The sequence below is a fragment of the Monodon monoceros genome, unplaced genomic scaffold (genome assembly GCF_005190385.1).
Source record: "Monodon monoceros isolate NGI ecotype Baffin Bay Population unplaced genomic scaffold, NGI_Narwhal_1 Super_Scaffold_5, whole genome shotgun sequence".
NCBI lineage: Eukaryota > Metazoa > Chordata > Mammalia > Artiodactyla > Monodontidae > Monodon > Monodon monoceros.
The window spans coordinates 46,096,687-46,120,979 of record NW_021703782.1 but is presented as its reverse complement, the minus strand read 5'-3'; the positions used below and the strand labels follow the sequence as shown (position 1 = coordinate 46,120,979).

Sequence of the window (24,293 nt, the reverse complement as noted above, 5' to 3'; positions counted from 1 at the left end):
GTATTAATATTATTGTCCACAATTTGATAGTGTCTTTTAATAACAAGGACTTGTCCAAACTCAAACATTACCACTTTACTATCATATTTCACTCAAATTAAATAAGCTCTCACTCAAAAAGTAATACAATACAGTGAAGGGAAGACTTAACTCAGGAGCAGAATTAAATTATTTGCAAATCAATATTAGGTGTTAGACAATTATAGGATGTACTTTGGAAATGGTGGCAAGTGGTTTTTTCTTTGCTGTGTTTTGTGTTTGTTTGTTTGTCTTCTTAATAGTTTTATTTCTGCAGGAACCACTGATCAAAAAGTGGCTAAAGTCCAACTGAGATTGAAAGTAACATTTCTTTATATAGAATATGATACATTTATCTAAAATGAGGGTGATTTTGTAGTTTTGAAAAGTGCCAGTATTTGAAGGACAGCAAATCAGTGTGGGAACAGAAAATTGAAAGGGTGTACCTGTCTGCCTTATGATTGCCCTTATAAACTTGGATTCTCTGGGATTGGGAGACTGGTGTGTGGGATATAATTTTTTTTGAAGACATCAAATTGTAGACGGCAGGAACGAAGAGTCACATTTCCTGGGAATCAGAGAGTCTTCTTAAGGCTTATCTCGAATGAGCGGTAACAGACAGACTCGGGATGACGGTACTCCCCCAGCTCAGCTTTTTTTTTGTGGGGGGGGGGTGGTGGTGGTGAGTATAGCTGCTTTACAATATTGTGTTAGTTTCTGTTGTACAACGAAGTGAATCAGCTATATGTATACATATATCCCCTCCCTCTTGGACCTCCCTCCCATCCCCTCCCTCATCCCACCCACCTAGGTCATCACAGAGCACCGAGCTGAGCTCCCTGTGCTATACAGCAGGTTCCCACTAGCTATCTGTTTTACACATGGCAGTGTATTTATGTCAGTCCTAATCTCCCAATTCATCCCACCCTCCCCTTCCACTGCTGTGTCCACACGTCTGTTCTCTATGTCTGTGTCTCTATTCCTGCCCTGAAAATAGGTTCATCTGTACCACTTTTTTAGATTCCACATATATGTGTTATTATATGATATTTGTTCTTCTCATTCTGACACACTCTAGGTCCATCCACATCTCTACAAATGACCCAGTTTCGTTCTTTTTTATGGCTAATATTCCATTCTATATATGTACCACATCTTCTTTATCCATTCCTCTGTCGATGGGCATTTAGGTTGTTTCCGTGGCCTGGCTATTGTAAATAGTGCTGCAATGAACAATGAGGTGCATGTGTCTTTGGGAATTAGAGTTTCCTCGGGATGTATGCCCAGTAATGGAATTGCTGAGTCATACTGTAGTTATATTTGTAGTTTTTAAAGGAACCTCCATATTGTCCTCCATAGTGGCTGTATCAATTTACATTCCCAACAAAAGTGCAAGAAGGTTCCCTTTTCTCCACACTCTCTCCACCATTTATTGTTTGTAGATGTTTTGATGATGGCCATTCTGACCAGTGTGAGGTGATACCTCACTGTAGTTTTGATTTGCAGTTCTCTAATAATTAGTGATGTTGAGCATCTTTTCATGTGCCTCTTGGCCATCTGTATGTCTTCTTTGGAGAAATGTCTATTTAGGTCTTCCACCCATTTTTTTGATTGGATTGTTTGGGTTTTTTTATACTGAGCTGCATTAGCTGTTTATATAATTTGGAAATTAATCCAAATATTTTCTCCAATTCTGAGGGTTGTCTTTTCGTCTTCTTTATGCTTTCCTTTGCTGTGCAAAATCTCTTAAGTTTCATTAGGTCCCATTTGTGTATTTTTGTTTTTATTTTCATTACTCTAAGAGGTGGGTCAAAAAAGATCTTGCTGTGATTTATGACAAAGAGTGTTTCTTCATATGTTTTCTTCTAAGAGTTTTATAGTGTTAGGCCTTACATTTAGGTCTTTAATCCATTTTGAGTTTATTTTTGTATATGGTGTTAGGGAGTGTTCTAATTTCATTCTTTTACATGTAGTTGTCCAGTTTTCCCAGCTGCACTTATTGAAGAGACTGTCTTTTCTCCATTGTATAGTCTTGCCTCCTTTGTCATAAATTAGGTAACCATAGGTGCTTGGGTTTATCTGTGGGCTTTCTATCCTCTTCCATTGATCTATATTTCTTTTTTTGTGCCAATACCATACTGTCTTGATTACTGTAGCTTTGTAATATAGTCTGAAGTCGGAGAGCCTGATTCCTCCAGCTCCGTTTTTCTTTCTCAAGACAGCTTTGGCTACTCGGGGTCTTTTGTGTTTCCATACAAATTGTAAAATGTTTTGTTCTAGTTCTGTGAAAAATGCCATTGGTAGTTTGATAGGGATTGCACTGAATCTGTAGATTGCTTTGGGTAGTATTGTCATTTTCACAATATTGATTCTTCCAATCCAAGAACATGGTATATCTCTCCATCTGTTTGTGTCATCTTTGACTTCTTTCATCAGTGTTTTATAGTTTTCTGCATACAGGTCTTTTGCCTCCTTAGGTAGGTTTATTCCTAGGTATTTCATTCTTTTTGTTGTGATGGTAAATGGGATTGTTTCCTTAATTTCTCTTTCTGATCTTTCATTTTTAGTATATAGGAATGCACGAGATTTCTGTGCATTTATTTTGCACCCTGAAACTTTACCAAATTCATTGATTAACTCTAGTAGTTTTCTGGTGGCACCTTTAGGATTTTCTATGTATAGTATCATGTCATCTGCAAACAGTGACAGTTTTACTCCTTCTTTTCCAATTTGGATTCCTTTTATTTCTTTTTCTTCTATGATTGCCATGGCTATGTCTTCAAAAACTGTTGGATAATAGTGGTGAGAGTGGACATCCTTATCTTCTTCCTGATCTTAGAGGAAATGCTTTCAGTTTTTCACCACTGTGAACGATGTTTGCTGTGGGTTTCTCATATGTGGCCTTCATTATGTTGAGGTAAGTTCCCTCTATGCCCACTTTCTGGAGGGTTTGTATCATAAAGGGGTGTTGAATTTTGTCAAAAGCTTTTTCTGCATCTATTGAGATGATCATATGGTTTTTATTCTTCAGTTTGTTAATATGGTATGTCACATTGATTGATTTGCTTATATTGAAGAATCCTTGCATCCTTGGGATAAATCCCATTTGATCATGCTGTATGATCCTTTTAATGTGTTGTTGGATTCTGTTTCCTAGAATTTTGTTGAGGACTTTTATGTCTATGTTCATCAGTGATATTGGTCTGTAATTTTCTTTTTTGTGGTATCTTTGTCTGGTTTTGGTATCAGGGTGATGGTGGCCTTGTAGAGCGAGTTTGGCAGTTTTCCTCCCTCTGCAATTTTTTTGGAAGAGTTTGAGAAGGATAGGTGTTAGCTCTTCTCTAAATGTTTGTTAGAATTCACTTGTGAAGCCATCTGGTCCTGGACTTTTATTTCATGGACGATTTTTGATAACACTTTCAATTTCATTACTTGCAATTGGTCTGTTTATATTTTCTAATTCTTCCTGGTTCAGTCTTGGAAAGTTGTACCTTTCCAAGAATTGTCCATTTCCTCCAGGTTGTCCATTTTATTTGCATATAGTTGCTTGTAGTAGTCTCTTGTGATCTTTTGTATTTCTGCGGTGTCAGTTGTAATTTCTCCTTTTTCGTTTCTCATTTTATTGATTTGAGTACTCTCCCTTTTTTTCTTGATGAGTCTGGCTAAAGGTTTATCAATTTTGTTTATCTTCTCAAAGAACCAGCTTTTAGTTTTATTATCTTTGCTATTGTTTTCCTTGTTTCTATTTCATTTATTTCTGCTCTGTTATAATTTCTTTCCCTTGGGTTATTTTGTTGTTCGTCATCTTCTTTCTCTAGTTCCTTTAAGTATAAGGTTAGATTTTATTTTATTTTTTTTGAGATTTTTCTTGTTTCTTGAGGTGAGATTGAATCGCTACACACTTCCCTCTTAGAACTTCTTTTTCTGCATTGCATAGGTTTTGCGTTGTTGTGTTTTCATTGTCATTTGTTTCTATGTATTTTTTTATTTCCTCTTTGATGTCTTCGGTTGTTTCTTGGTTATTTAGTAGTGTATTGTTTAGCCTCCATGTGTTTGTGTTTTTTACAGTTTTTTTTTTTTCCTGTAATTGATTTCTAATCTCATAGTGTTGTGGTCAGAAAACATGCTTGATACAATTTCAGTTTCCTTAAATTTTCTGAGGCTTGATTTGTGCCCCAAGATGTAATCTATCCTGGAGAGTGTTCCATGTGCATGTGAGAAGAACTGCCACTTTCAGGTGGAAAGTCCTGTAAATATCAATTAAATCTATCTGGTCTTATGTGTCATTTAAAGCCTGTGTTTCCTTATTTATTTTCTGTCTGGATGCTCTGTCCATTGGTTTAAGTGGAGTGTTAAAGTCCCCCACTTTCATTGTGTTACTGTAGATTTCCCCTTTTATGGCTGTTAGCTTTTGCCTTATGTATTGAGATGCTCCTATACTGGGTGTATAAATATTTATTATTGTTCTATCTTCTTCTTGGATTGATACTTTGATCATTATGTAGTGTCTTTTTTGTCTCTTTTAACAATCTTTATTTTAAAATCTATCTTGTCTGATATCAGTATTGCTACTCCAGCTTTCTTTTGATTTCCATTTGCATGGAATATCCTTTTCCATCCCTTCACTTTTAGTCTCTATGTGTCCCTAGGTCTGAAGTGGGTCTACTATAGACAGCATATAGATGGGTCTTGTTTATGTATCCATTCAGCCAGTCTGTGTGTTTTGGTTGGAGCATTTAATGCATGTACATTAAAGGTAATTATCAATATGTATGTTCCTATTACCATTTTGTTAATTGTTTTGGGCTTGTTTTTGTGGTTCTTTTTCTTCTCTTGTGTTTCCTGCCTAGAGAAGTTCCTTTAGCATTTGTTGTAAAGTTGGTTTGGTGGTACTGAGTTCTCTTAGCTTTTGCTTGTCTGTAAAGCTTTTGATTTCTCCATCGAATCTGAATGAGATCCTTGCTGGGTAGAGTAATCTTGGTTGTAGGTTTTTTCCTTTCATCACTTTAAATATGTCATCACTTTAAATATGTCCTGCCACTCCCTTCTGGCCTGCAGAGTTTCTCCTGAAAAATCAGCTGATAACCTTATGGGGATCCCCTTGTATGTTATTTGTTGCTTTTACCTTGATGCTTTTAATATTTTGCTTTGAATTTAATTTTTGTTAGTTTGATTAATATGTGTCTTGGCATGTTTCTCCTTGAGTTTATCCTGCCTGGGACTCTGCAATTCATGGACTTGGGTGGCTATTTCCCTTTTCATGTTAGGGAAGTTTTCAACTATAATCTCTTCAAATATTTTCTCAGACCCTTTCTCTTTCTATTCTTCTTCTGGGGCCCCTATTATTCAGATGTTGGTGCATTTAATATAGTCCCAGAAGCCTCTGAGACTGTCATCATTTCTTTTCACTCTTTTCTCTTTGTTCTGCTCCTCAGCAGTTATTTCCACCATTCTGTCTTCCAGCTCACTTATTTGTTCTTCTGCTTCAGTTATTCTGCTATTGATTCCTTCTAGTGTATTCTTCATTTCAGTTATTGTGCTGTTCCTCACTGTTTGTTTGTTCTTTAGTTCTTCTAGGTCCTTATTAATCATTTCTTGTATTTTCTCAATCTGTGCCTCCATTCTACTTCCAAGATTTTGGATCATCTTTACTATCATTACTCTGAATTCTTTTTCAGGTAGGTTGCCTATTTCCTCTTCATTTATTTGGTCTTTTATTTGATCTTTACTCCTTCATCTGTAGCATATTTTTTTGTTGTCTCATTTTTTTGATGGGTGGGGCTGTGTTCCTGTCTTACTGCTTGTTTAGCCTGAGGCATCCAGCACTGGAGTTTGCAGGCAGTTGGGTAGAGCGGGGTCTTGGTGCCCTGATGAGGACCTCTGGGAGACCTCACACTGATCAGTATTCCCTGGGGCCTGAGGTTCTCTGTTAATCCAGTGATTTGGACTCTGTGCTCCCACCACAGAAGCTCAGGCCCGACCCCTGGCCTGGAAACCAAGATTCCGCAAGCTGCGCAGCATGGCAAAAAAAAAGAAAGGCAACAAACAAAAAGGAGCAGAATAATAACAAAGAATAAAAATACAATAAAATTAGAAAAATTAAAAATGTATTACAAAAATATAAGTGAAACAACAAAAAGAAGGCAAAACAGAACCACAACAGCCAAAAAAAAAACCCCGAAAAGGCCTTGGTGGGGGTGGGGGGGGGTAAGCAAGGGAGGGCGGGGCTGGGGATCAGGAACTGTGCAGCCAGAAAAGGCCCTGGGGGTGGGCTGGGGGGCATGGCTTAGGCTCAGCATGGCCAGAGGGGGCCCTGGAGGACGGTGGTTCAGGCCTGGGACCTCAGTAGGCTTGCCAGGCCTGAGTGGGTTGGGGAAACGCTATCCGCATTCCCCTCTGATCCCCTGATCCCCCGAAGGTCTCTCCCTGTCCCTGCTAATCCCCACTCTGTGGGTGGGCCCCTCCTAGTGTGGGAACCCCTCTCTTCCCCCACCGCTGTTTGTTTTTGTTTTGTTTTTGCTGAATGAGAAGCGTTTAATTCAATCTTTTACATTATATGCTTACTTTTCCTGTTACCTAAGGATGCTTTTTTTAAATTATTGAACTATAGTTGATTTACAATATTATGTTAGTTTCAGGCATGCATCAAAGTGATTCAGATATCTGTATCTATATATCTATATATCTGTATCTATCTATCTATATATATGTATTCTTTTACAGATTTTTTTCCATTGTAGGTTGTTACAAGCTACTGAATATAGTTCCCTGTGGTATACAGTAAATCCTTGTTGTTTATCTATTTTATATATAGTAGTGTGTATATGTTAATCCCAAACTCCTAATTTGTCCTTCCTCGCATTTCCCCTTTGGTAACCATAAGTTTGTTTTCTATATTTGTGAGTCTGTTTCTGTTTTATAAATAAGTTTAATTATATTATTTTTTTAGATTCCATATATAAGTGCTATTATATACTATTTGTATTTATTTGACTTACTTCACTTAGTATGATAATCTCTAGGTCCATCTCAAGGATGTTTTTAGAACATACGTAGTAGGTATTCATAGTTTAAAATATCTGGGAAAAGGCTCATTTAAATTATTGAACTAGATGTTTTTCTGCTTTTTAATTTTTTTTAGTAAGCATTATCTCTAATAACCCCATTGACGTTTGGATAGAACTTTTGTGAGTTATCTCAGTTGGTGATCACAACTTTAGGCACTGCCGTTTCCATATACAGTGATATCCAGTTGACAGATGAGGAAGCAAAAACCCTGAGAGGACAAGAGGCTTACGCAAGGGGAAGAGCAAAGTCTATGACTCAGATTGTCAAACTCCTAATTCAGATGTGTTTCCATTATTCCCTTCAGGGAGATAAGGTTAGGAAAAGAAAATAAAAGGAGGGTAAAAAACATAGCATTTTAAGGTCTTCATGATTAATGCCAGAGTTCACTTTTTTAAGGCAAGAAGTCATCATTGGATCTCCTTTGTTTTAAAACCTTCAGTGGTTCCCCTCTGCCTATTGCAAAGTTCACAGTTAGAAGGCTTTTTTTAAAATCTCTTTCAGTTCCCCACATACACCCAAAACTACACAACCAAACCGCTTGAAAATGTACAAACACACCATATCTTTTCTTTCCTCTATGCCTTTGCCTATGGTTTCTTCTCCACATATCCTTCACCCTCTTTTAATATCTATTATATTTTTACATCTATTATATAATTAATTTGTTAAATGTCTATATAATGCTTACTATGTGTGAGGCACTGTTTGAAGTGCTTCACAGATATTAACTCAGTTACTCCTCATAATAATCCCAGGAGATAAGCAATATTATCCCGTTTTAAAGATGACAAAACTGAGGTATAGAAACTAAGGAATCAGGATTCCAGAAAGAAGGTTCTGCTGTCAAACTGGGTACTCTTAACCACTACGGTATGTCACATATGCACTAGGAATTTCAAAATTGAAAAATATATCACATTCAGCCAACATTGATGTCTACATGGCATGCTACCAAAGGCGTCCAGGTCATAGCATTAATTACCTTGTAAATTTACCATCAACTGGAGCCTAGCTCTCATCTTTTTAAACTCAGAAACCTGATATTTTTCAGCAGTCACACCAAGAACAAATCCTTCTCTTGGAGGTGGACTTGCAATGACTTGGCCCGTGAGGTTAATATTTCAAGTTAAAATGCCAGTTTATTAACTTACAGTGAGAAGTAGAACTGTCCATAACATGGACCATTCCCATGTCAGCATGACCAGTGCCTCTGCCTCTTAGCAGTCATGTAAAAACAGACCACGCTTGGCAAATTGCTTTGATCAACATGGCATTGTAATGAGGGATATTTCTGAGATGAGCAAAAAATTCACTGGCATCAGCTAGGTTAGTGTGAGGCATCTGGACTGTGATAGCAACAGCCTAGCCAAGGGGATGAGGAGGACGTGAAGTTCATTGGCCCTTAGCCTGGGACATTGCTGGGCTGGGCACTGGCAACCTAGTATCTCTTCCATTCTCCTTTTTTTCTATGATTCTGGCCAGCCCTTTTTTTCCTTTGTTACATTCTACTGTTGAGTGCATATTAATATAGTCAGTCTGGTTACAGTCAAGTCTTCAAGCCTGGGACCTTTCTATCTCTCTAAGATAGCCTTTGTGTAATTGTATTTTCAGGTGACATTTTCTTTTTGATGACGTTCTTGAGACCTAACACAAATACTATCTAGCATTTTTTACACTGAATTATATGAATATTTTCTTAATAGCGAAGACCAAGTCATGCTCATTGTTCTTTGTATTCCCAGAAGTAAATGTATTGCCCAGTATATAATAGGAGCTCAATGGGCGTGTGCTGAACAAACAAGTGAATTAGGGGGCAGTAGAGCATCATGGTTATGAGTGTAAGCTCTGAATGGCTCGGTTTCAAATCTCAGCTCTATTACTTAATAGTTGTGTGATTTTGGCAAGTTACTTAACCTCCCTAAGCTTACATTTTCTCTTCTGTAAAACAAGTATAATGATAGTACCCTGCCTCCCAGTGTTCTTGAGAAGAGTAAATAAATTAATACATATAACAAACTTAGAAATATACCTGGAATTCCATAACTATTAGTTATTAGTATGATAATTCTCTCAGAATTTCATATTTTACTTTTTTTTGTAAGTGTGACTTATTTTGAAAGAGCAGAGTACTGCTGTTCTTAAGTGTCATCACTGAACACTTAATAAAAAATTGATTGTTTTTGTTCACAAGAGTTCAGTAAAATGGAAACTCCCATATATTGCTGGTGGGAGAATGCAATGGTACAACCTTTATGGAACGCAATTTGGCAATATTTATCAAGAGCCTTATAAAAGTTCTTTCCCTTTAGTGCTGTAATTCCCCTTCTAGAAACTTATCTCTCCTAAAGACATAGTCAGAAACTTGGATAAAACATACGCATGGACATGGTTTATCATATGATCACTTACCAAACCCCAAATTAGAAACTACTTAAATGACAAGAAATGGAAGAATGATTACACAAGTTATATCATTTGACGGAATAGTATGTAGCTCTCAAAATGATGTCTTTAAAGTTATTTAGTAGTGTGGAAAAATAACTCCAAAAATTTTTACATGGAAGAAAAGCAAGCTATAAAATTGTATAAGTGATGTTATTTCCTCTGCATTGGAAATAAATTAATAAATCAAAATAATAGTGATTATCTTTAGATGAGACAGCTATGGGGGATTTTTGTTCTTTTGTGTCGTCTTTCTTTTCTAAAACCTCCACAATGAGGATGTACTTTAGAAATGAAGATAATTCTTTAAGAATTATGACTTTCATATTCTTAGATGTGTAATTTTAAAAGCCATGTTGAATGTTAAGTCCAATTTTTATCATATTCTAAATGTAAGATCTATCAAATTAGTGAAACCTATCTTTAGTTTTATACCAGAGATAATTAACAGAGGATTCATTTAATATTAATCAGAAAACCTTGCATTAAATCTATTTGATTAAATAAGAACTCATTACAAGTACTTACTCTGACAACTTTTGAAGCAAAATGAATGCTTAATTTCAACCCTCATAGAGAAATCAATTTATGTATACAACTCCTTGGGGTCTGCTCAGTTTAACATTTGATAGTAATTCCTCTAAGAGCATACTCAGAAGAAAAGAGAGGCTTTTATATTGGTACTGAGAGGAAATGGTTTTTGTAACAAAACAGTTCAAATTTGGGGCCCTTCATAGGTTGTAATGAGTTTTTTTTTTTTTTTTTTTTCTAGGAGCTGTGAGGGAAGAAATATCCGATATAGAACATGCAGTAATGTGGTAAGTATTAAGGTTCTATGATTGTGATAAGGTATTTATTTTATTTTATTTTATTTATTTTTTTATACAGCAGGTTCTTATTAGTCATTCATTTTATATACATCAGTGTATACACGTCAATCCCAATCTCCCAATTCATCCCACTACCACCCCCCCGCCACTTCCCCCCTTGGTGTCCATACGTTTGTTCTCTGCATCTGTGTCTCAGTTTCTGCCCTGAAAACCGGTTCATCTGTACTATTTTTCTAGCTTCCACGTATATGCGTTAATATACTATATTTGTTTTTCTCTTTCTGACTTACTTCATTCTGTATGACAGTCTCTAGATGCATCCATGTCTCAACAAATAACCCAATTTCGTTCCTTTTCATGGCCGAGTAATATTCCATTGTATATATGTACCACATCTTCTTTATCCATTCGTCTGTCAGTGGGCATTTAGGTTGCTTCCGTGACCTGGCTATTGTAAATAGTGCTGCAATGAACATTGGGGTGCCTGTGTCTTTTTGAATTATGGTTTTCTCTGGGTATATGCCCAGTAGTGGGATTACAAGGTCATATGGTAATTCTATTTTTAGTCTTTTAAGGAACCTCCATACAGTTCTCCATAGTGGCTGTATCCCACCAACAGTGCAAGAGGGTTCCCTTTTCTCCACACCCTCTCCAGCATTAGTTGTTTGTAGATTCTCTGATGATGCCCATTCTAACTGGTGTGAGGTGATACCTCACTGTAGTTTTGATTTGCATTTCTCTAATAATTAGTGTTGTTGAGCAGCTTTTCATGTGCTTCTTAGCCATCTTAATGTCTTCTTTGGAGAAATGTCTGTTTAGGTCTTCTGCTCATTTCTGGATTGGGTTGTTTGTTTTTTTAATATTGAGCTGCATGAGCTGTTTATAAATTTTGGAGATTAATCCTTTGTCCGTTGATTCATTTGCAAATATTTTCTCCCATTCTCAGGGTTGTCTTTTCTTCTTGTTTATGGTTTCCTTTGCTGTGCAAGAGCTTTTAAGTTCCATTAAGTCCCATTTGTTTATTTTTGTTTCTATTTCCATTACTCTAGGAGGTGGATCAAAAAAGATCTTGCTGTGATTTATGTCAAAGAGTGTTCACCTATGTTTTCCTCTAAGAGATTTATAGTGTCTGGTCTTACATTTAGGTCTCTAATCCATTTTGAGTTTATTTTTGTGTATGGTGTTACAGAGTGTTCTATTTTCATTCTTTTACATGTAGCTGTCCAGTTTTCCCAGCACCACTTATTGAAGAGACTGTGTCTTTTCTCCATTGTATATCATTGCCTCCTTCATCATAGATTAGCTGACCATGGGTTTATATCTGGGCTTTCTATCTCTTTCCATTGATCTATATTTCTGTTTTACTGACAGTACCATATAGTCTTGATTACTGTAGCTTTGTAGTACAGTCTGAAGTCAGGGAGTCTGATTCCTCCAGCTCCGCTCTTTTCCCTCAAGACTGCTTTGGCTATTCGGGGTCTTTCGTGTCTCCATACAAATTGTAAAATGTTTTGTTCTAGTTCTGTGAAAAATGCCATTGGTAGTTTGATAGGGTTGGCACTGAATCTGTAGATTGCTTTGGGGAGTATTGTCATTTTCACAATATTGATTCTTCCAATCCAAGAACATGGTATATCTCTCCATCTGTTTGTGTCACCTTTAATTACTTTCATCATTGTCTTATAGTTTTCTGCATACAGGTCTTTTGTCTCCTTAGGTAGGTTTATTCCTAGGTATTTTATTCTTTTTGTTGCAGTGGTAAATGGAAGTGTTTCCTGAATTTCTCTTTCAGATTTTCATTGTTAGTGTATAGGAATGCAAGAAATTTCTGTGCATTAATTTTGTATCCTGCTACTTTACCGGATTCATTGATTAGCTCTAGTAGTTTTCTGGTAGCATCTTTAGGATTCTCTATGTATAGTATCATGTCATCTGCAAACAGTGACAGTTTTAATTCTTCTTTTCCTATTTGTGTTTCTTCTCTGATTGCTGAGGCTAGGACTTCCAAAACTATGTTGAATAACAGTGGTGAGAGTGGACATCCTTGTCTTGTTCCTGATCTTAGAGGAAATGCTTTCAGTTTTTCACCATTGAGAATGATGTTTGCTGTGGGCTTGTTGTATATGGCCTTTATTATGTTTAGGTAGGTTCCCCCTATTCCCACTTTCTGGACAGTTTTTATCATAAATGAGTGTTGAATTTTGTCAAAAGGTTTTTCTGCATCTATTGAGATGATTATATGGTATTTCTTCTTCAATTTGTTAATATAGGGTATTACATTGATTGACTTGCATATATTGAAGAATACTTGCATCCCTGGGAAAAATCCCACTTGATCATGGTGTGTGATCTTTTTAATGTGTTGTTGTATTCTGTTTGCTGGTATTTTGTTGAGGATTTTTGCATCTATGTTCATTGGTGATATTGGCCTGTAATTTTCTTTTTTTGTAGTATCTTTGTCTGGTTTTGGTGTCAGGGTGATGGTGGCTTCATAGATTGAGTTTGGGAGTGTTCCTTCCTCTGCAGTTTTTTGGAAGAGTTTGAGAAGGACGCGTGTTAGCTCTTCTCTAAATGTTTGATAGAATTCACCTGTGAAGCCATCTGGTCCTGGACTTTAGTTTGTTGGAAGATTTTTAGTCACAGTTTCAATTTCATTACTTGTGATTGGTCTGTTCATATTTTCTATTTCTTCCTTGTTCAGTCTTGGAAGGTTATACCTTTCTAAGAATTGTCCATTTCTTCCAGGATGTCCATTTTATTGGCATAGAGTTGCTTGTAGTAGTCTGTTAGGATGCTTTGTATTTCTGCGGTGTCTGTTGTAACTTCTCCTTTTTCATTTCTGATTTAATTGATTTCAGTCCCCTCCCTCTTTTTCTTGATGAGTCTGGCTAATGGTTTATCAATTTTGTTTATCTTCTCAAAGAACCAGCTTTTAGTTTTACTGATCTTTGCTATTGTTTTCTTTGTTTCTATTTCATTTTTTTGTGCTCTGATCTTTATGATTTCTTTCCTTCTGCTAGCTTTGGGTTTTGTTTGTTCTTCTTTCTCTAGTTTTTAGGTGTGAGCTTACATTATTTATTTGAGATTTTTCTTCTTTTTTTGGGGTAGCCTTGTAAAGCTACAAACTTCCCTCTTAGAACGGCTTTTGCTGCATCCCATGCATCGTCATGTTTTCATTGGCATTTGTCTCCAGGTAGTTTTTGACTTCGTCTTTGATTTCTTCACTGATCACTTGGTTATTTAGTAACGTATTGTTTAGCCTCCATGTGTTTCTGTTTTTTATGTTCTTTTCCCTGTAATTTATTTCTAATCTCATAGTATTGTGGTCAGAAAAGATGCTTGATATGATTTCAATTTTCTTAAATTTACTGAGGCTTGATTTGTGACCCAAGATGTGATCTATCCTGGAGAATGTTCCGTGTGCTCTTGCGAATAAAGTGTAATCTGCTGTTTTGGGTGGAATGTCCTGTAAATATCAATTAAATCTATCTGGTCTATTGTGTCATTTAAAGCTTCTATTTCCTTATTTATTTTCATTTTGGATGATCTGTCCATTAGTTTAAGTGAGCTGTTAAAGTCCCCCACTATTAATTTGTTACTGTTGATTTCCTCTTTTATAGCTGTTAGCAGTTGCCTTATGTATTGAGGTGCTCCTATGTTGGGTGCATATATATCTATAATTGTTATATCTTCTCCTTGGATTGATCCCCTGATCGTTATGTAGTGTCCTTCCTTGTCTCTTGTAACATTCTTTATTTTAAAGTCTATTTTATCTGATATGAGTATTGCTACTCCAGCTTTCTTTTGATATCCATTTGCATGGAATATCTTTTTCCATCCCCTCACTTTCAGTCCGTATGTGTCCCTAGGTCTGAAGTGGGTCTCTTGTAGACAGCATATATATGGGTCTTGTTTTTGTGTCCTTTCAGCAAGCCTGTGTCTTTTGGTTGGAGCATTTAACCCATTCAACTTTAAGGTAATTATCAATACGTATGTTCCTATGACCATTTTCTTAATTGTTTTGGGTTTGTTTTTTTAGGTCCTTTTCTTCTCTTGTATTTCCCACTTAGAGAAGTTCCTTTAGCATTTGTTGTAGAGCTGGTTTTGTGGTGCTGATTTCTCTTATCTTTCGCTTGTCTTTGAAGCTTTTGATTTCTCCATCGAATCTGAATGAGATCTTTGCCGGGTAGAGTAATCTTGGTTGTAGGTTCTTCACTTTCATCACTTTAAGTATATCATGCCACTCCCTTCTGGATTGTAGAGTTTCTGCTGAGAAATCAGCTGTTAACCTTATGGGAGCTCCCTTGTATGTTATTTGCCTTTTTTCCTTGCTGCTTTCAATAATTTTTCTTTGTCTTTATTTTTTGTCAGTTTGATTATTATGTGTCTCAGCGTGTTTCTCCTTGGGTTTATCGTGTGGGACTCTCTGCGCTTCCTGGACTTGGGTGGCTATTTCCTTTCCCACGTTAGGGAAATTTTCGACTGTAATCTCTTTAAATATTTTCTCTGGTCCTTTCTCTCTCTCTTCTCCTTCTGGGACCCCTATAATGTGAATGTTGTTGCATTTAATGTTGTCCCAGAGGTCTCTTAGGCTGTCTTCATTTCTTTTCATTCTTTTTTCTTTATTCTGTTCCGCAGCAGTGAATTCCGCCATTCTGTCTTCCGGGTCACTGCTATTGATTCCTTCTAGTGTAGTTTTCATTTCAGTTATTGTACTGTTCTTCTCTGTTTGTGTGTTCTTTAATTCTTCTAGGTCTTTGTTAAACATTTCTTGCATCTTCTCGATCTTTTATCTCTATTCTTTTTCCAAGGTCATGGATCATCTTCACTATCATTATTCTGAATTCTTTTTCTGGAAGGTTGCCTATCTCCACTTCATTTAGTTGTTTTTTCTTGGTTTTATCTTGTTCCTTCATCTGGTACATAGCTCTCTGCCTTTTCATCTTGTCTATGTTTCTGTGAATGTGGTTTTTGTTCCACAGGCTGCAGGATTGTAGTTCTTCTTGCTTCTGCTCTCTGCCCTCTGGTGGATGAGGCTATCCTGATAGTAATGGAGGGTCTCCTGCAGAGTCAGGGGGTGGTTGTGTCTCATCGTGAGGACAAGGACACTGGCAGTAGAAGTTCTGGGAAGTACTTCTTGGCATGAGCCCTCCCAGAGTCCACCATTAGCCCCACCAAGGAGCCCAGGTGATAAGGTATTTTTTGAAGCACTGACTAATGCTAAGGAGTTTCACGTATCCTGAGCAGAAATCAACCAAGTAGTATTTCAGCAAGAGTTATTTCACAGTGTATGGATTATTCACATCAAAAAAAATAGGTATTTTTAATGTTCCTCAATACAAACTTTTAATCATTTGGCCAGATTGAAACTTCAGAATAAGGAATCTCTCTGTTTCCTCTCTGCTTTCTGGCTTTTCACATCCAGGTCTCTTGAGAACAAATAAGAGGAATGATAAAAGGGAAACCACTTGGGCATCATGAAATAAATATCAGTTAATCAAACTCAGATTTGCCAGATTCATTTGTTTAGCAAATACTATTCAATGCCAACTGTGTGAGGCACGGCACTACTACAAGGATAAATAGCGTGTGGTCACTGTCTTAAAACATCTGTTTTACGGTAATGGATGTAGAAAGAGAAGACAGATGTGCACATAACCACATCCTAGGGCAAAATATGACAAACGTAGTAAGAAAGGGATAAAGTTCTTGTGGGTTAAAAGCAGAGAGAAATCTGAAGGGCCTTCAAGGAGGAGGTGATTTGAGATAGGGCTAAGAAGGCTAGGAGCGCTGTGACTGGCTCAGATTGGGTGGGAGGGGATGACAACCAGTCCAAATGGAGGAGACATAATGGGCAACTTTGGAAACAAGAATGTTGAAGGTGTGTTCTGAACATGAGTTTGGGTAGGATTGTGCTTAGAGGTATGGAAGAGAAAAATTGAAAGGTATTTTGAGGTTACACCATGACCAGATTTGAATGTTAAGCTTCTGAGTTTATATTAGTTCAGTGAGTAATGGAGGGTCACCAGAGATTGTGGAGCGAGAGAAGGATATTGTAGAGTTCCACTTTAGGAAGTTTATTTCTGTGGTGATATGAGGGATGCACTGGAACAGGAAACAGGTGGGAAGCAAGAAGTAATGAGGGCTGAAACCAGGAGGAAATAGATATAGGAGAGAACAAAATTAAGGTCACTCTGCACAACTTAACAAGTGATTTAAATGAGAGTGATGAGTTGAAATGGGAATAAAGGAAACAGAGGCATATGCGTGTTTAGAGCTCTAGCACTGCCTGATCCCTCTGTTGGAAAAGCTCTTTCTTTGATATTTGCATGATGGGCATCTTCTTTATTCCGATCTCGGCTCAGATACCATTTCCTCAAAGAGGTTTCCTTGTCCACCTTATCTAATGTGGTGGTCCCACTGCCTGGCCCCATTCCTCACAATAGTCAATCAACCACATTTTACTTTTTTTTTTAAAGGTCTTATCTCTACCAGAATTTATCTTATTTGATTACTTGTTGGTGTTCTGCTTTCCCACTCTCGAATGTAAACTCCATGAGGACAGAGCCTCGTTCACCTTGTCCACTCCTTCATCCCCAGTGCCTAGAATGGCTGACTTACATGTATTAAGGAGGGTGTTAGGACTTAGTCTGGCAATACTGAGATGCATAAAAAAAAAAAAAAATGGAGAGTGGATTCCACATATAAGCAATAGCATATAATATTTGTCTTTCTCTGTCTGACTTACCTCACTTAATCTCTAGGTCCATCCATGTTGCTGCAAATGACATTATTTCATTCTTTTTTATGGCTGAGTAATATTTTATGGCTGAGGTAGATATTTGTTGAATACAAAATGAGTACCCATCTTCTAGAAGAACAGTGAATGTCATTATCAGAAGTACGAATATTGAGAGGAGGTTTTGGAGAGGAAAATAGTAAATTTGATTTAGGGGCACTGTTGAGTTTGATATGCAGGCTGGACTTGTAGGTGTTATATTCAACTAGGTTAGGGGGAGAGCTGATCTGAGGAAAGAGATCGGGGCTCAAGAGACAGAAGCACAAAGCAAGAAATACAGAATTTAAAGATTTGGCAGTAGTTTTTGTAGGTAGAGCAAATAGAATAATGGGAGAAGGGAACCTCGGAACTTTGGTGCATGTCTGTACTCAGGAAGAAAGAGGACATAGTAAGAGATAAGCCATAAAAAGCATCATGAAAGAGGTAGCAGAAGAAATAAGAGAGAATTCTTAAAGATGTTCTATAGGATAAATGTTGCCAGAAGGTCAAATTCTGAAAAAGAAAAGGCCAGTGGGGGAGCAGTTTCTCTAGTGTATTAGGAATAGAATCAGGATGGCAGTGGGTGTAGCATATTAATGAGGAAATGGAATCAATAGGTCTAAGTTATTCTTATAAAGTGTTAACAGAGACACTTCATCATTTGTAGAGTCACAGAAGGGTGGGAGGGCGTGTTGTTTTGTTTGTTTGTTAAAATAAGAGACCCCTTAAGAGATGAGTTGATCTGGAGGGAGAGATTGATGATATGTGCAGGTGAGGGTATACCGGATGCCACAGGTCCCAAAGTAGACATTGGGTGACAAGAAGAGAAGGACTCTTGATAAAGGAAAAAGACATACACTCTATTCTTAAAAAAACACACAGATCGAGAAAGAAGGGATGAGGATATAGAAAGCTTTTGAAGATGAGACAAGTTGAGGCTACTCGTGATGAACAAGCTCAAGGTTCTCTATAGAGAAGTCTTCTAAGTCCTCTGCTGAAAGGGAAGGAGGGAAGTTGGACTTGGGACAGTAAGCATGAAGGCCTAGCATAGCCACTGGGGTAACTGAGTGGAAGCCAGCAAAGCAAAATTAAAGAACTGTTAGTAGTAGCAGAGAGGGTTCAACTGAGGTTAGAGAACTTGCCCTTACAGAGTATGTGGTCAGGAGGGTGTTAGGACTTAGTCTGGCAATACTGAGACGCACAAAAGAGAAATGGAGAGTGGATTCCACATATAAGCAATAGCATATAATATTTGTCTTTCTCTGTCTGACTTACTTCACTTAATCTCTAGGTCCATCTATGTTGCTGCAAATGACATTATTTCACTCTTTTTTATGGCTGACTAATATTCCATTGTGTACACGTACCACATCTTCTTTATCCAAATGGTACAAATGAACTTATTTACAAAACAGAATAGAGTCACAGATGTAGAAAACAAACTTATGGTTACCAAAGGCGAAAAGGGGGCGGAGGGATAAATTAGGAAATCAGGATTAATATATACACACTACTATAAATAAAATAGATAACTAGTAAGGACCTACTGTATAGCACAGGGAAATCTACTCAATGTTCTGTAATAATCTATATGAGAAAATCTAAAGAAGAGTAGATATATGTATATCTATAACTGATTCACATTGCTGTACGCCTGAAACTAACACAACATTGTAAATCAACTACAATAATAAATTTAAAAAAAAAAAAGAAAATGGACAGTGGAGGTGACCCCTGGCCAGAATACAGATGAGACGAGAAAGACTAAAATGAATGAACAGTATATATTTTTAAATGCCTGACCAGGGAGAGCGTAAGGAACTAAAAGCCTTGATAATTGGGAGTGGAAGTAATTGTTCAATAGAAAATTTTGCCTAGTTTGTTTCCCTGTTTCCATATAGGACACTGGGTGCCACAAGCCATAGCATTGTCTTCTTCACCACACACACATACCTCACTCAACTGTTGATTGATTAAAAAGATCAAATAGCTGTAGTGCTTCTTTTTACATTTTTAAAAAATGGTATCGACAGTTTGTTGTAGTAATAGTAAGAAAAAAATTTGATGTAAATATACTATAGCTCCTTGGTTTTCTTTGTGATCCCTTTTATTGTAGTGACATATAAATATCATGGTTTTAAAAACACATGACATAGAAAACAAACTTATGGTTACCAAAGGGGAAAGGAGGCAGGGGAGGGATAAATTAGGTTAACATATACACACTACTATATACAAAATAGATAACCAACAAGGACCTACTGTATAGCACAGGGAACTCTACCCTAGACTTTGTAATAACCTATAAGGGAAAAGAATATGAAAAAAAATAAATATATATATATATATATCTGTATAACTGGGTCACTTTGCTGTACACCTGAAACTAACACAACATTGTAAATCAACTATACTCCAATTAAAAAAAAAAACACAAAAAAACAAACAATGCAAAAAAAATTTTTAATTAAATGAATCATGAAATATGAAAAAAACACATGATGTTATTAAAGAATCTCTTTAACGTCCATTCCTTTTCTTTCTAACTTTTAGGATAGTAGAATGGGTCCAAACTATTCTAAGTAGATGAATGCCTAAAACATCATGAGCAGATGTCTGCCTGCTCTTTCCTTAAAGCTCTTCAGAAACAGCCCCCAACTCCCATGCTATCATTATGAGCGTTTCCATGGACAGATGCAGGCTAAGACTGACCTAACATTACTTAAAACCCATAGCACCAGCCAACTCTTTACAGCTTGTAGAATCAAACTGACACTGAATTTTTTATGAGAACCTGGAGTCTTCAAGTAATTCGATGCTCTTTTTCTGGCTTTTGGCTACGACAGAGGCAACATTGTCAAAAAACGAAAAACTTCACAAGAAAGAATCCTTTCATAATCACACTCCAATTTTTCAAACTAAGAAGTTTCCCCTTAAGTATTCCCCTTTTAGATGCTTGTTTGGGAAAAACTTGAGGGCCTCTTGTTAGATAAGCCTCCAGCGTCACTCCTTAATCCCTGGACAGCTTCCTACGGCCCTTCTGGACCACTTCTCCAGAGATTCACCGTCTATTTCTATTCTTTGTACTTGCTACACACAACATTTCTTTAGGTTCTTGTTCCCCAAAACAAGAGGGGGAGAAAACATCTCCTTAGACTCCCAATTTTTCTGGCTTGACTGAAATATCAGCTCATGTACTTTTAAGGCTTTATTGTTAATCACTCTATAGACAGAGTGTATCAGTATAAGAAAGTTAAAGTTTCCATGATGTTTGCATGGTTCTTGGAGTCATGGTACTTTCTAACATCACTTCTGGCTGGTCCAAGTAGGCTATTTTCATTCATAAGGACATAGTTCATCCAACCTTTCTCATTGGACTGTCCCTTCTCTTTTTTAGGAATGTGGCAAGGCTCTCTCTTTCTGAAAGAAAAAGCTAAGGATACCATTGGGAGAAACAGTAGGTGTGAACCTGGCAAACCAGTCAAGTGGCTCACTATGTCTCAGACCTTCCCTGGGGCCCCTCACAAAGGTCTCCTTAGGTTTCATCTTCCTGTTTATTCAAATAGCCTCAAATCTGAACCCCTTGATCTTAATTAGGCATTTAAAATTGACTTTCAATGTGTTTAGAGAAATGCTGTGTTTCTTACAAACCGTTTCTTCAGTCACTGTCCTTAATCTTCGCTAGAGTTGAGATTTAGGAGACAGTGACCACAATTAGCATCCTATTAGGCCAAGATGCCTGTGGTAGCTGATGGCACTCTCATGTTCTTCATTAAGATTTTATCACAGTATTTTGCAACACTTTACTGTTCTTCAAAAAAATACATTTGCAAGATTACAGTTGGGAAACACATTTCCATATCTCTTCTAAAACTCTCAGGGAGTAATCAGAAGTGGGGGTGAGGTGAGTGGGCAGGGATTTCTGTCTTCTGAGGAATGGCTGAAACAACTAAAAGCGTTTTTAGCACGTGGAGACAAAACATCATTCATTCCAAGAATAATTGAGCAGAAGAATTGTTCTCAGGACTGGGGTATACTGGTGACTAAGACCAAAACCTAGTTCTCCTGAAGCTTTCATTCTAATGGAGGAAACCAGATTACAAACCAGTAGACAGACAAGTTACTTAAAGGAAACAATATCAGGCAGTGATCAGTGCTCTGCAGAGAATTAAGTGATCAGTGGCGACTTCAAATTGGAAGTCCACTTGGGGAGTGACACTTGAATGACAGGAAGAAATGAGCTCTGGGAACACCAAAGGAAGAGTGAATCAGAGAGAGGAACAGCTAGTGCAGAGGCTCTGAAGAGTGAAGGAACGTGGTGTGTTCAAAGAAGAAAACCCAGTATAGTGTGCAAGAGGAAGAGTATTAGAAGATAAAAAAAAATAAAAGTGCAGGTAGACAGAAGCTAGATCGTGCTAGATGTCATAAAGTGTTATAGTTTAAGCACAAAGGGGAACTACTGAGAATTTTAAGGAGGGCAAAATAGAGTTGGACTTAACGATCTTAAAAAATAGGTTTGGCTGCAGGATCACTCTAGAGATAGATGGCAAAGAATAGAGTGGAAGCAGAAATGCCAGTTAGGAAGCGATTCCAGTAGTTTTCATGAGCACTAATGGATGCTTAGACTAAGTAGGCACTGGTGGGAAGATGTGAGCTATGTTTTAGAGGGAGAATGTCTTTTCCTAAGCCACTTGATACAACCCACTTTTATGGTCTCCAGCATCGTTGCTATGGAATGCCTTATGTGCAGCATTCTGACAAGAGACAAAGGCAGCGGCTATAATGGCCAGAGAGGACAGAATGATCCTAGGCAAGTTTATAACTTTTGGGGGCCTCAGTTTCTACACTTAAACAACGAGGGGGTTGAACTAAATGATTTCAAAGATCCCTTCCAGCTCTAAAATTCTGTAATTCTTCAAAACTTTTAATGTCTGGGCTCTAGCAGATTTGGATCTAAATGCAGACCCATGAAGATATCTCTGTTGGTTTAGTGACGGGCAGTACTGTAGTGAACAGATTTACAGCCAGCACTAAAGTAGAGTCAGATCGAAGTGACCCCACGTGGACAGTAGAAGCAAAGTTTCCTGTCTTTGCTGTAGGCCTTGATCATCCATCTTAACCAGTGATTCTTATCCCTGAGGTTGTAAAGTTTCATGGCTTTCCTAAAGTCGCTCACATGTTTATTAATGGTCAATCTAAGGTCAATTTCCATTTGACCCCATGTTCATTTTTCTCATCAGGTCTTTGTACGGCATAAAATCAGGGCACATTTGGTGCTTTATGTCAAGAGTCAAATAGTAACTCATGGAAGGAAAGAACATTCTGCTACAGGCCTTTCTTGGCCAGAATTTTCTTTTAGCTTTCTGGAATAACATTCAGACCCGTGAAATACCCCTAGAGTCTAGACAGATGCTGTAGTAAATAACGACAACTTCAGGAGTCAGTGCGCCTGCACGTTGGGCCATTTTCCAGCCAAGAGGCATGTCTAAGATAGGAAGAAGGATTACTTTCTCACAATCAGGTCCTTATTCAATAGCTGAAAATTAGACATCGTGCTGTGTGTCAGGGCCGTTCATTTGTTCACTTGTTCGCTTATTCATTGTCTTGTTTACTTGTTCATTTATTTAACCAACATTTATAGAGCACCCAACTCTTATTCTGCGTTAGGGATTTTAGGAGTTGCTGCTATCTATAAAAAGACGGGCTACTTGTCCTCAGGGAAATCCAGAGTCTAGCAGGAAAAACAAATACACAAACACATAATGAATTAATGTATGATAAACACTATCAGTGTGGAGGTAAACACAACATGCTAAGAGGTCACGGAAGGACCACGCCTGATTCTCTCACTGCTGTACACCAGTTGCCTAGCATGAAGTGTAAACACCATGCTTCTGAAACTGTGTGCAGGAAGCACAGCAAGGCCCCAGGGCTGCAGGGGGATGTTTTAAATACTCAAGGGAAACACAGCGGTACTTGACATCTGATGGGCACTGTACAAACTACCACATCATGTTGTATTTTTTATATGATGTCTTATCTTTGGAAAGTTGGCATTTGCTTTGATAAAAAGCAAGTCCTTTCAGAAAATCAACATGGGACAGGAAATGAGGGTGGCATTTTCCAGTCTGATTTCAGACTTTGAGAAGTTGTGCAGTCCACAGCGGGTAAATACATCCCACCAGTAAGAAAACATGATTACTTATGATTGAAATAAAATATTATTTTTCTTTCAAGTCACATGTATTGTTTTTCCAATGGCCACTAAGTTGTTAGGACACAAATACCTATTAAGTTTTTTGGACCTAACTACTTAATGAATGGAACCAAAGGTATTCCGCTTTGCGTAAAGGCACCATAAAAAAGATTACTGAGACATTAAAAGGACTGTGAACAGGTGAGGTTTGGCAACCTCTATCACATGGTAGGCATTCAACACATATAGTGAATGAGTGAATGACATCCTAAATAGAGTGACACTTGAGCTGAGCCTTTCAAGAAAATGGGTTCCAATGAGAAAGTGTTATGGAAAATGGGAATGGAATTCATTCAGCAATTTCTACCGTGACCTACTATGTACCAGACACTTTTTCTAGGCCCTGGTGTATAATAGTGACAGAGAAAGAGAAGACCCCTGTTCTCATGAAGCTTATACTCTAGTGGGAGAAAGCATGATTAACAATAGAGAAAAGTGTGACAGTTTCAGATAGTGAAAGACAATGAAGGAAATAAAGCAGGGTAATGAGAGTGACGGAGGGAGGCTGCTGTATATGAGGTTGTCAGGAAATTCCTTCTGAGGTGACATTGGGGCCCAGTTGTATGTGCGAAGGGTGACACCTGAAGTAGCCCTGCTTGGTTTAGGCCCTGCCGGGTCATTTTATGAGATGCGGTACAAGGTATGTTGTGGGGAAGGAGGTATTTATCTGTGCTGAAGAATCTGAACTTAGCCCCAAATGTTATTTTGTGAGGGGCATTCTTAGCCCTTAGGCTGATAGGTATTGTTTGGAAGAGGACCAGAAGGGTGACAGAAAGCCGGCTGCTCTGACTACCCCTTTGTGTGTGTGCCTCTTCTCCCAGGCCCAGAGCCAGTCAACCCCAGACTAGGATCTTTTAAAGGCAGTAGAGGGAGTTCTGAACCTCAAGTAGAAGTGTCTTAA

At 37.7% G+C, this 24,293-nt stretch overlaps 1 protein-coding gene across 7 annotated transcripts in view; it reads left to right on the top strand.

Moving 5' to 3' along the window:
• ADAMTSL1 (ADAMTS like 1) overlaps window positions 1-24,293 on the top strand; it is a 755,614-nt gene that overhangs the window by 337,314 nt on the left and 394,007 nt on the right. For all 7 annotated transcript variants that reach the window (XM_029201839.1, XM_029201841.1, XM_029201844.1 and 4 more), the window contains exon 3: window positions 10,301-10,346. In XM_029201839.1, the coding sequence (XP_029057672.1) occupies window positions 10,301-10,346 (46 nt within the window). The remainder of the gene's footprint in view (window positions 1-10,300; window positions 10,347-24,293) is intronic.